Genomic DNA, 13723 nt, shown 5'->3' on the forward strand with positions numbered 1-13723 from the left:
AGATGACCACAAACCGGTCATAAGGGAACCGCAGGGAAGAGGTCTTCCCAGATATTGCCGCTAAGACCACTAACACAGTGATTGAGAAGCACAAGCTGTACACAACCACACAGTACTCAGTGGCTATGTAGTTGTTGTACTCGCTGTAATTGTCCAGGGCTCCAAAAATTATACAGGCCACAAATCCCTGTACCACCTTGAGTAGACCAGACACGGTTGCCATGTAACCCACCACAGTTCCAGGTTTTGCCCTTGTTATGAAGACTTCAGCACCGTAAGGAAAACAACAGAGGCTGGAGATCACAGTCACAGCAATGCGGTAGCCTTGTTCCTCACAGCCCTCGCTCGGGCACTCAATGTCGAGGAAGTACACGGGGTAGACCACAGAGGCGGTGATGTACATGAGTGTCGCCAGCATGGCAAAAGCCACTGTGAAATTATCCCACGAGATAGGCATGCAGCTGTGGAGTCTTGTAATGTCCAGGCTGAACACTACCAGCGTGACAGCGAAGCAGAAGCACCACACAAACATGCAGAAGTGTCCATAGGTGGCGCTGTAGCCTGCGTTGTGGGACACAAGGGCGATTATGGTGCAGCCGAACAGCAACTGGCACATTCGGGCTGCCCCGAGCGGTGACAACACGGCTTCTTTGTTGAGGTAGTGTCCGCCGTGGGCATCCATCGTGAATGACTGTCGAAATTCGGGGATATCCTTTTGACTCACACCTCACCTCCTACTTTGCTTTTTATAGATGGTCCTTAATTACAAAGGTCTGCAATTCCCAGTGCTGGCCATATTACATTACAGCTTCACACTTAAGAACTATGTACATTTAGTGTCCTTTATAGTTGATTTCTGTCTTAAATTAATCAACAGTGACTTTCAAAGTATGATTCTAGAATAATATTATTGCAGTCTTACTCAACTCTGTGGCATACAACCTCCAAAAAGTTGCTCTTTTCAACGTTTTCCAGTGAATTGCAGGGACAGTCCCCAGGTCATATCCATGATCAGTTGTCCAACAATAGCCTTCTGTGCCCAACAGGGGGACTTGTTTGTCGTCCTGTCAGTCAAGTTCCTTGGCATGTAATATTTTCAACGTAGCCCATATCGATCCATTCAAATCCGTGCGTATCCTAATTATCGTGTCCTTGTTGTGTGTCCTTTAACCTCTCGTAAGGACTCATCCTCTCTTTCGTCTCTCAGAGTCTAGCAGTGGCTCGCTCAGGACGGCTGTTGAAATGAAAGTCACAGCCTTGCCCAGGGTTACAGGCCCCGCTAGCGCTATAAATAGGAGCTCTGTATTCCGCAGTTGGGTGGGAGGCTACATGTGGCTGGCAGTCAGGGAGTCGTCTTTCTTGGGAGCACCCAGAGAGGCTGAGTCAGAGGCTCCTGTTATAAGAAACTGGCATTTATACACAGTGTAATAACAGGGCGGAAGGCTAAGACGCCCATTAAGACAGCAATTACACACAGACCCAATGGTAAAATTATACAGGCGCAATGGTAGATTTTAGCTATTGTAAGCAGGAAGTGAACATGGATTAGTCGTTGCCAAAAATACTTAAACTTACTTGTGACACTAGTATGCTAGAATTTACTTGGTGAAAATCATCACTTATTTTTGTTTGGACATTGGGCCTCGACTGTTTGTGTAAATGTTTTCTCTCTCAAGAATTTGTAAAAGGCATATACATAGAAAACTGAGTATTTTCCTGACAGAAAGTATGCTTAAACCATACATACTTTTTAATTGTATTGAATGTTATGGTTTATTAAGTTCTGACTGGATGGCAAAACATAATTTTTCTTCAATTTGTAATGAGGCACTGTAATTTATTTTTAACTTTCATTCACTGTTGTTTTAAAATCAAGCTCAACGCCCATCATTTTAACTTAGCAATTAATTAAACTCCCATTCCTCTTATGATTTTGATTATCTTTTTAACACTGTTTATCTATTGTATTTATTAGCTTTTATTTACCACATACCAATTTAATTAATCTTATTTAGCTTTTAATCTTTATGCATATGTATCTCCTCCCGCAGTCCGTCGCATTCGACGAGGACTGTTCGACATCTTAATAATATATTTTATTCATTTATTTTATCCTCTTAATATATTTTAGATTTATAGAGTTATTTCCAGCGTTTCCTCAGCGGGAGCCCTCTGCACTGTGGATCTTGCTCATGGACTCCCTGGTCCCTCGCTTTGTTCCCTGGATCAGGGTCACTGCAGTTGTGGCCCATCATCATGCAGCTTCTGGTGCATTCGGCTCCCTTAGATAGTGTTGTATCACCTGGTTATTCCGTGATCAGCCACAAATGTTTTAACATGACTTTTATGATGCGTGCATGTGTGTGGTAGAGAGAAAAAGGGGTATTAGGGTGGTGTGGGGAATGAGGGGGACTGTTTGACTGTTTCAACTTGCGATTATGCAGTGAGAGCAGGAGGTACTGTTTTTTAAATGTTTTAAATGTAAAGCACTTTGTGCTACATTTTATATGTATGAAAAGTGCTGGACAAATAAAGTTTGATTGATTGATGGTTTCTGAAGTTTTGACAGGACGGCAAAACATAATTATTTCCCAATTTTTAACCAGGTATTGTAATTTGAATGAACTGCACAGGAATCATTTTTGAGCTAGCCTGCTAACTGCTAACCTTCGCAGCTAATTTATCAGCGCCTTAGCCGGCATAATAACTGCCAGCCTCCTAAAAACAAAAACAAAACAACATTCCAACAGTTCAACTGTCAACCAAATTATGATTGTTGTGTGCTCACTGCTAGCATTCAGAATGTATGGTCTATTTTCAGTAAAGTGGGAAAAGAAGTTGAATTTATATGCTTTATTGTGTTACATTGTATCCATAAAACCATATTCAATTATATTTACAATCCGCAAAGTATGTGAAAATACAAACTAAACATCACAAAAATGCCACAAATTCAGTTTGCTATTTTGAATATTCCGGTCCAAATATCTTCGGCAATTTCTGTAGATTCTACGTCATTGTAGTAACGCTTCTGCACTTTGACCATATTATCAGATCAGTAATTCTGGAAATACGCAAACATTTGAAAAAAATGTGCTGTCTATCACTCACAATCCTTAAGTTAGAAAAGAACACATATGCTTGGATTTTTTTTTTTTTTGCATTCGAAATCGTAAATAAATAGCTAACAATTGAGTCACCAGATCGAGAGTCCTCTATTGCGCCCATTATACCCTCGGAAAAACATCCAGAAACCGCCAATACTTCATGGTGACCTGAAAATTAACTAAATATGAGTGATATTGTTATTATAGGCGCCAATGCAGACGGCCTATTTTAGCGGCGCATTGATAGCAGTGAGATAATGCTAGCTTACGCTGCTATTGTCTTCTGCTTCGTCTCAAACTTGCTAAAAGTACATTCTAGATTTTAATTCATGCAGCTCTCACCTGGTGGTAGACAAATTTGGCAATGAACGAGGGCTGGTTGACTTTAATATCCCCTGAGATGGATAGAAAGAGGTAGTTGGGTTAACTTTTTTAGACCCTTCGTGAGGATTGCAATCAAATTTTTATCTCAACGGAATTATGTGAGCGTCCTGTCGGTTGGCATCACAGCGAGAGTGGAAATTGTACCCTAAGTGTTTGTTTTATTATGGTTATTGTGTATGTTTAGCACCGAGCAATGCTGCTGATGCTAATAAAGCTGCCTCCGTTTAGCACTAGGCTTCTAAAATTATTGCTCATCCTCTTTGTGTTCGGGCTCAATAATATAAGGTTCTGGATCTTAATTTTTCCCAAGGTCATTATTGTTTGCTGTCAAAGTCTGCATGATTAGCATAGTTGTTGATGGGGAAGGGTTCTGTGGTTCCTAACGCGACGTCACGGATCCTGTGACGTAGCGTTAGGAACCTTTCCTCATTAACTCTCAAAATGGCTTGAGAATTTTTGTGAGATTGATATTATTTTGATCATATCTATTTATTCGCAAACTTTGGAAGTCTTTTGGTGTCATAAATCAGGTATATATGATAATAGTTTCAATATAGAGGCAACTTGTTTTCCACTCTTCTGGTACTGTAAGTAAAACTGCTCAATTATGAAAGGTAATGGTATGCCTGCATGATCGAAATCAAAGCAAAAATAGACAGCTTTCTTTTGTACGTATGTAATGTGTCTTGTCTTTTCGGTCTGATACAAAGACATGTAGTCAACACAAAGAGAAAAACACACCCATGTATTTACAATTGACAAAGAATCACTTCCTTGCAAAAATAGCACTTATAAATATGATTTACATAACAAAATAAATATGTAAATAACCAATGTAGTTTCTCCTGTTAAAAATATGTTACAGAATAAAATTACAATTAGTAATACCGTTCCTTCGGTGGATGGTGTGAGAACGAGGTCCTTTAAAGACATCACTTATAAAGACATCATTACATACAGCTTTGCCATTATATTAAAAGGTATTCTCTATTATGAAATACATAATAATGGAGTTGTGAACACTTGAAAGAACCTATACAAATACTCTAAACATGTACAATACATAACATTTGTCTCCCTTTAGATGTTCATTGCCTTAATCTGAGGATTGTAAAAGTACTGTACCTTACAAGACTACAGTATGTTTTTGTGGGGGGTTTACATGGCACTCTGGTGTGTGTGTACAGCTCATTATAACGCTACAGTCGTCAAGTCAACAGAAGACACTGTGTTTTTAACATAATTAAATCCACAATATCAAACAAAGCATTAAGATCCTTAAAACTGGATTACAATTTGAGTATAAATAGTTGTACCTTGTCTGGAACCCCAGTATTTGTGACCAGCAGTGAGTTGTGAGGGAAGGGTTATGGGACATGTATGAGCCCTGTTCTTAATGTTGAGGTTCATAACAACAGTAGATCAGAAGGGGATAAACTATGTAAAAAGGGTGGTTGGAGGTATCAGGTATGGATACTGGCCAAAAAAAAAATAAAACAGCCACAACCCTACTTGGGCTTTAGCTTGAACATACTGTAAGTGTGTTTTTTAGTGCGCTAGTCCGTCCCCTTAGCTGCCACTGCTAAGCATGCCCAATAGCTTGCTGGGGTCCATGCCCTGCTGCTGGGCCATCTTCTGCACGTCGAAGCCCATGTGCATGAGGAACTGAATGACGTTCATTTCCTGGCCTGTGAACTGGTCTCGGATGGTAGGGCAGGTGGGGTTGCAGTGTGGCCACGGGCAGCTGTCAATCAAATGCACTGGGCAACCTTTAGGCGGGGCTTTGTTGTTCCTGTTGTCGTGGAGGCTGCGGTCCCAGCAGTGCAGAGCCCGGGGCAAGGATGTGCCTTTTACCTGCACGTCAGTCCAGTAACTGAAACATGGCACAAGAGGGCGCTGTTAACTCACAATCGGCTGTTTGTCTAGTTAAGACCTGGCAATTATTTTGTCTGGGGGTGCCACATTGAGATAGAAAAAAAGGGGCCTTTGGGTCGCTGGTATATATATATATATATATATATATATATATATATATATATATATATATATATATATATATATATATGTGTATGTCATATCATTTATGTATGTATGTATAGATACAGTGTATATATATATTACATATATATGTACATATACACATATATATGCATACATGTTTGTATGTATATATATATAAACACACATATTTCTATATGTATTTTGTATATATTATATATATGTATATATATCTGTAAGTATGTATATATATATATATATATATATATATATATATATATATATATTAGAGGTGGAGGAAATAATCGATTGCATTGCAATTAGGACATGGACAATTATAAAATCGATTCGTAAACGTCAATATTCGATAATCGATGTATTTGTTGTACATAAAGTAATGCAGACAGTTCTAAAATGTGGCTGACTGCAGCGAGCCACCTCACCAAAAGATCAGACCAGCTCCTTTATCATAGGGTACATCTGTTCCAGTTTTGCAATTAATTTAATACATTTGGGAATTAATTTACCTCTTTCTTATTATAAAGGCACTGTTTTTTAAAGTTGCAAGTGATGAACGCTTATTTAGTAATAAGAAAAAAATGTAAAACTGCATCAACATACATAAATCAAAGATGCATCAACAATCGATTTTTTATCGAAAATGTAGGCCCTGAATTGAATCGTGAGGTGCCCAAAAATTCCCACCTCTAATATATTTACGTGTGTGTGTGGGGGGGTCCCTTTTTTCAGAAAAACTGATTCAAAAACTCACAATAATGTCCAATAGAATATTAAATACGTTATGACAAATCTCCTCAAAAAACGAAATGGAATTTTTTTTTTTTACCGAATTATACACTAGAATGTGAATGAAAATAAAGAATGTGGGATTTACAACATTAATTATGAACGATATACTGTAACACTGAATATTACCAAAATATGAACGTGCTCCTCTTTTACTCCTCAAACCACCTCCTTGATAGACATCTTTTACAATCAAGCAAAACGCAACATAACATGGCGAAATATGAAAGCAAAGGGTAAAAAAATCACCTACAATCTGATATAATATCACTTTTCTGCAGAACACTGTCCCTGACACCTGCATATCAGGTTTGCTGCTACACTGCTTTGCGCCTAGTCTGAGCTGCTGTGACGTAGATTACCGTAGTAACTCGTATATCACTTAAAAGCGCAGATTCCAACCATTAGAACACTTTCTATAGTTCAAGACTTACGGTAATTTGAAAACAGCACTGCACATCATAATGTTCGCGACAGTTCCGATGTTATTTGGAAACGTCCGGCGGGCCAGATTGAAAATCTTAACAGGCTGTATGCAGCCCGCGGGCCCAAGCCTGGTCTAGTTAGTGAACAAGGCTGGCCACAGAAGGTTAAACTCACTTTCTTGTGATAACTTCATGTGAGAGGCATGCTGGGGCAAACATAGCCCTGAAAAGAAAAGAAAAATGTTGTATGTTAAAATGCTCATTTGATTCTCCTTTTAACATTCTGTATTTTGGTAACTTACGGGACATCCTTAAGAGTGTTCCTTAACTCAATGCCCAAATTTTGGATATAACGCCACTGGCCTTCTTGCACTGGTTGTCCTGTCAGCTGAATGTTGTCCACTGTCAACTGAGCTTCGTCAAACAGCCACTGGACCACAAAGACCGGACCTAAAACAGGATAATGAAGAATACGGTGTATTCAGATAGGTCAGAATTCTCCCACACTGATGATCTAGGCCTCCATTAATTTCATATTTTGAATGCAGTTTATTTGTGATACAAAAGCTTACTTTTTATAGTAGGGAAGACTCTATAGCCAAAGAAACAGTTCCACTCCTCTCCTTCATGGATTTGTTTGCACCTTTCGGGTACCACTCCTCCCCAGTACCTAATAAGGGTCAACACATAATTGATCAGTTGTGATGTTCTAATAATATTGCAGTGCACTACAACACCCAGCAGAGGGCGCATGGGTTCTAAAAAAACGTCTTAGTTGTACCTACAGTGTCCCACTCAAATGTATAACCCCTATAGTGCTGCTTTTGAGCACATTCTTTAGATGCTGTGGGTGGCACCAAGTGACCAGCACATACCATTTTTCACTATCCTTTAAACAAAATAATTTTGCCCGATGAATTCTGCCTAGCAACAAATATCACTATACAATTCCGTTGATTTGAATCTGAAAATAAGGAAACATTCTTCATTTCAGGATTGTTTTGAATAAACTTTACAATACAGAACAAGAGGGTGCCAGGCTAGAGGGGAAACTTATGTGAGTTTCCAGGGAAAATGACAGGGTTAACAGGTATATTGATCTGTGGCGTTCCACTTGTAACATTTGTACATAGGTTATCAAAGTTGGATGTGGCAGAATACTTTAGTGGAGGTGCATCAGATTGAGAAAAATCAAGAAAAAACATCTTCTTAAATTTGCTAAGCTAACGTCAGGCAAAATAAATTGCTTTTTAATCAATAAAGTGAACAGGTAAAGAAATTATACAAATTATACTTGAGAAGATCAGGTTTTTTGCGAGTAGGCCGAGTTATATCCCCCGATTGAAGGCTTACTGTGCCACACTTGGAAAAGCCCTGGTTTAGTACATCAGAATTATTGAAAGAAAAAGCGGAAACCCCAAAAAGTAAGTATACTATAGTTTTCCTGTGTGTAGCCCATATCCTTCACAATCATGTGTGCCTACTTTATGCCTCTCTTGATGGTCTCCGTGGGGGCACAGCTGATCGCATCCAGACAGTCGGTAAAGTCATATTGCTTGTTGTCCAAGAACCAGCCGGAATCCGACAGGCCCCGCACTTGTATTGCAGTGTGTCCCAGTCCTTCCAGCAGCTCTGACACACGATCTACATTCAGCAGGACCCCTGTCCCTCCAGCACTGCATACAGACGCGATATATTGTGATTGGTAATCAAAGCACTTTTTCAATTTTCACGTCACAACCTTTTACTTGTGGGCATACCTGCTCCCGGCCAGAAGCAGAACCTTGGCGTTGTCCAGGCCCTTTTTAAGCAAGGATTTTACGACTTCTTGAATTATCAGCGAGCCCATAAAAGCATAGCCACCTGCTCACGACAAAAAGAGAACATGGAGATGTATTTTTCTCACTTCACACATGCAAGTTTTGATCCAACAAACAATGACACTTACTCTGCTCTGTTTTGGCGGTGGCGCCACTCCATGCGTCGCTGGAGCAGTACGGGACAAACCTGTAACAAACAATATTAAAAGTCATGGGATGTTAAAAGTCGACGCCTGTAATTTAAAGAATAAACACGAGTTAACGTACACCATGTTGGCATTCCACCAGTGAGGGTTTTCCTCGGGGAGCGGAGACAGGATCCCGGTGCCTGCACAGACAGATCAACATGTATCATTAGCCATTCCGGCACTCCCAGACACATCCTCTTCCACATTGTCGTCATTACCACATTGGATTACAGTTATTACACCGCAATGAAAGACACAGGCGTCCACCGTCTCACAACAGTGGGCGCCAGGTCGACCTACGCTACAGCCCTAATACGATTGACTGTCAAGCAGTAGTCTATTTTCTTTATCATTTTTCTGCTAAGTTTTTATTGTTTGTGAGCAGGATAGCACAAAAATGGTACTAGGGACTGACCCGGCAGAAGAGGTTAAAATACCGTAATTAATTATAGCACATCTTTTTCGGCAAACTATAGCTTAAAAATGCCCTAATGGTAACTTCTCAAGCACTTTTTAGCAAGGTTTAGGTAAATAACAACCAAAATGGTAACATTTTGATCAACCTGGGTGTACAGTGGAGATTTTCTTAGTGCAGAATTAAATTAATTCTTGTATCGTATCATGTACAAAAATGGTACATACAGTACAATCTGGTCATTCTAAAGACTCCTTTAAGTTGACCGTACTATTATTTTTGTTAAACAATGCCAAATTGCAACTTCTTATACAGTTACATAAAAACGCTACTGTCGAATGCATTGTGGTCATCTTCAACCATTTTTTAATATCAAGGGCGCTAATATGAGCCTAAGGATCTTGCAGACATGTGAATGAATAATGGGTTTTCAGTTCTTCGTGTAAAGCTCTTCGAGTGTCTAGAAAAGCGCTACATGAATCTACTCCATTATTATTAGATGTGATAGAATACCATTTAGGTGAGTCTTACCTGTTTTAGTTTGAGACCACTTGGATGAGCTCATTAGCCTCCTCATGGTCTCATATCGGCTGTCACAGTTCTCTTTGTTGAAGCAGTACCAGCCGCCTGTAAAGTCAACATAAGTTAAGTTAACATTGAGTGTTTAGGTGAAAACTGACCAGGGAAGTGCTTCAGTTTGACCTGGTGAAGGTGTAATAAACCCTAATGCAGTTTCATTAACACAACTTGAACTTATACCTTCCAGAAATATCAACCAGCGTCTGCTTCCTCTGGATTCTTTCAGGTAATACCTAAGAGAGACAAACGAATGTAAAAGAACTTCAACTTAGACGCTTGAGTTTCAGACCTGACAAAAGCACATATCACAATCTTGATTTAATGTACTTTGTAACTCAGAGACCAACTGAAGCAATGCCCCTCTCTATTTCTATCATCAGTGATGGTGCACAAGCATTAAATGACATCATTGCTTTATCTTAAACTTTAGCATCCGGCTGCTTTGTTGATTCCTATCTGCCAGACAAAAAAGGTGACACCAGGCTGCAACAATGTGAAGTCACTGCACTGGAAGATGGCTTATCTCGCCACCCCCTATCCCGCCTATACTGCAAATACCAGTAAAATAACAAAAACTGGGCTGTTCTTTTGAGCTCATCATTCTTCAGCAGTGATCTCACAACAACACAGATGACCAAATTGATTGGCATGTTACATATAAAGATGCAGTAAAGTGCTTATAATCACTCACTCAACATACAACAAATTCCAATGGAAAACAGACTATTTTTCCTGATATATTGAGACAAATAATCTTGGGTGTGCCTACTATTGATGACTAAACTTAAGTGATGGCCAGTGACCACATACAAATCCGATTGCTCAGACGCGCGTCATACATTTGGCTGTAATTATTAACTTTATAGTAATATCGCAGATGTATGCCAAGGACAGTGCGCTCTACGTGCTACTCCCAAGCAACCAACAAGTGCAGGATCAAATTCCACAGGAGGAATCGCAGATCGTCACACACACTTTTGGTTGTTTGTAAATGCACGCTGGATGGATTAGCATCCTAAATGACAACAGTGGTGAAGGGAAAAGGCCATCTGCCAGGAATTGTCCCCTGCATTCCTACTCAGAGAGCTTAGTGCTTCCACCAGGCTTCTCTTAAAGGCAACCCATGCGGGAGGGGGTGGTGTTATACAGAATTACACTGTTAAATCCATAAAAAGACTCACATATCATAACCGGCTTTCAGTGGCATCTGCACATATTTATGGCTGTCTTGGAAATGCTACGAACAAGGACTGATTAATGTCTCCTATACAATACATCACTGTCTAATAAAAAAGCATGTATCTCCAAATATTGGACATACTTTCCGAGCTTCATTTTTCGACCGTATTTCAACGCAGGCACAAGCCCAAATCCAAATGATAGGTTTAATCACAGTAACTTGTCAGAAAAAACAGTTTTTCTTATGATTGACATAAATCAATGTTATTTACTGTACTTTACTTGTTATTTCTTTACCATTGAATTATCTCATTTGTTTCACACATGATTATACCTGACATATAACAAACCAAAATCACAACCTGGTTGGTTCAGTTCGGCTGATAAATAAGAAACAAGCATGGAAAAGCAGAAATTACCTTTGGGTCAATAAATACACCTGAAATGAGAATTGAGGTACGGTGCACTTGTTTCCCTGTCAAACTAGTCAAATATAGTTTCAATGGTTTCAATTTCATTTTATTTCGGGTGCAACCATGCACATTTTGCACAATATAAACCTTTTAATGACCATTCCACGTCTACATACCCTGCAGGGCTTCCGTCGTTGCAGGTGACTGAAGCGTTCTCCAAAAAGTTGAGCCGCATGTCGTGGTCGAGCTTCTGCGCCGAGCACGGATACAGCGACTGCGCCAGGTTCTTGACTTGCGTCATGAAGTTATCCATGTTCTCCTCCACGGCGGTGAAATCCAGTGGAAAGCTCTCCGTGGTGTCACCCCGGTTGTTCGCCGCCGCCCGGTATGTGGGAGGCGGCGGCGCGCGTCGTGGTTGCGGGTTGCGGCCACCCCGGAACCTCCGCGCGCAAAGCCCGGCTTCGGACTGCATCAGCACCAGGAGCAAAATAGATGACGCAATGCGAGCGGGTGTCATGTTTAAAGCGTCCTTTTAAAATCTCGTTGAAGCGTGGTTGGAAAGGAGACAATTATTTTTCTGGGACAGTTGTCCGCTCGTCCTTTAATGCAAAGTCCAGTTGGAAATCTCTCAGACACTCCACACTGGTGCCATGCTCTTGTATTTTATTCAAACTTTCCCCCCTCGGGTGTGCGTCCAGCCAATCGCAGTGGCGGGGCAGGACTCAGGGCACGATCAAGCGTGGCAGACCAACACCACCGCCCCCACCCTCTCTTTTTTTAATTTATTGAAAGGGGGGTAAGAAAAGGGGGGTAAAAAGTCTTCTTTTGATCCGTGATGTTTTATTTGATGTGGTGGCTTTTATTGGCTTTGAAAAGCCAATTTCCCATTCCAACACCAATTTATGAAGTGAGAATAAGCATCTTGTTACAACTATTTAACATGCACTGCTATCTAAATGAATATTCGCCTAATTTACTTCAAAGTTTAAGGTTCATTTACTCATTTAAGCTCCTGCTTCATGATTCCATTTTTCTTCTTTCCTTTTTTTTTTTTTTATTCAGACAGGGCCTCTAAAGATCAAAGCAACCATCACTCTTTCTCCCCCGCCTCTCCCTCATCCCTCCTACATCAGTCTCTCTCCAAACTTTCCTGGAGTTACTGTATATTTTAAAACGAGCAGAGCATCCCTTCTGATGGGGCAGCAAACTCCAAACACAAAAACGTCTCATACAAGTGGGCCCTTTCATTTTAAGGACAGGTATTCAGTTCAAGGGAGCCCACAGGCCAAGCACGTGTAAAAGTCAAACATTTTAACCATAAATCATCAGCAAGATCCTAAGGAACATTTTCAAGCCATTTTGACTGTGTTGAATAAATACTGTAAGCGTATTTTCCAAAGGATATACATTTTTTAGAAAAGTAATTGGCCCTAGTGTGTGAATGTGAGTGTGAATGTTGTCTGTCTATCTGTGTTGGCCCTGTGATGAGGTGGCGACTTGTCCAGGGTGTACCCCGCCTTCCGCCCGATTGTAGCTGAGATAGGCTCCAGCGCCCCCCGCGACCCCGAAGGGAATAAGCGGTAGAAAATGGATGGATGGATGGATGAAAAGGTATTGGCAAAGGCTAAAACAAGAAGATCTCTAATTGCAAGGATTCGAAATAGGCAGCTGAAATTCCTCGGACATATCATGAGAAAAGACAGCTTAGAAAAACTGATGATAACAGGAAAACTAGTAGGAACGAACAACATATATCAACAGTCTAAGGAATTGTATCGAAAATATCAATAATATAGAACTTATTCATAGAGCGGACGACAGAAGACTGGAGAGCCCTGATCATCGATGCCTCCAAACAGGCCTGATACCTCATGATGATGAAGCCTATTTTCCAAAGGATATATACGTTTTTTAAACATTTCAGAATTATCATCTCCGTACCGTCAAGTAGGCCTGGGCCAGTCAGTCAATAAATAAATTAATATAAAGATAAATGAAAATGCCGTCAAATTGCCATGTCCGTGTGTGTTTGTTGTCTTCGTAGCTCGCTTTCAAACAGGGTACAAGAGGGTTCACTCTGTACATCGCTCTTCGCACCTGAATGCGTTCATTCAATAACAATTCAATGTAGCGTGTGCTTTGTATTACCTTGCCATCGAGGGAAGACTACGGAAAACGGCGAATGCTTTTGGACTGGCAAAGCAGACTGTATCAGTTATTGTCTGCCATGTATGTTGAGACTCAACGTCTAGGTCCAGAGTATATAAAGTCACCAAAAAGGAATGGACAATGAGGGTGAAGGCAAAAGAGTGAGGAGTGTCCCGACCAGATATCTAGATCCCTAGATTGATAGATGTAAAATGTTCTTTATCACATTGTGTACTTTCACGTGTCCATTAAAGATTTTA

At 40.3% G+C, this 13723-nt stretch overlaps 2 protein-coding genes and 1 long non-coding RNA gene across 4 annotated transcripts in view; 1 reads left to right on the forward strand and 2 right to left on the reverse strand.

Annotated features, from left to right (window-relative positions):
• LOC133615069 (myeloid-associated differentiation marker-like protein 2) overlaps positions 1 to 724 on the reverse strand; it is a 1080-nt gene extending 356 nt beyond the window's left edge. Inside the window, exon 1 of the mRNA XM_061973413.1 lies at positions 1 to 724. This exon is cut by the window's left edge and continues 356 nt beyond it. Coding sequence (XP_061829397.1) covers positions 1 to 682 — 682 coding nt within the window. The 5' untranslated portion in view covers positions 683 to 724.
• Positions 1 to 13723, forward strand: part of LOC133615507 (uncharacterized) — a 194664-nt gene that overhangs the window by 6049 nt on the left and 174892 nt on the right. The gene's annotated exons all lie outside the window — the stretch shown is intronic.
• On the reverse strand, positions 4059 to 11986 carry notum1a (notum, palmitoleoyl-protein carboxylesterase a). Its single transcript, XM_061973412.2, has 11 exons — positions 11492 to 11986; positions 9904 to 9956; positions 9676 to 9771; positions 8809 to 8869; positions 8670 to 8728; positions 8482 to 8584; positions 8206 to 8397; positions 7294 to 7391; positions 7024 to 7171; positions 6897 to 6944; positions 4059 to 5364 (listed from the first exon to the last, which is right to left on the reverse strand). The coding sequence occupies exons 1-11, from the start codon at positions 11830 to 11832 to the stop codon at positions 5061 to 5063; spliced, it is 1503 nt and encodes a 500-aa protein (XP_061829396.1). The 5' UTR covers positions 11833 to 11986; the 3' UTR covers positions 4059 to 5060.

Source organism: Nerophis lumbriciformis, linkage group LG22, assembly GCF_033978685.3.
Source record: "Nerophis lumbriciformis linkage group LG22, RoL_Nlum_v2.1, whole genome shotgun sequence".
NCBI lineage: Eukaryota > Metazoa > Chordata > Actinopteri > Syngnathiformes > Syngnathidae > Nerophis > Nerophis lumbriciformis.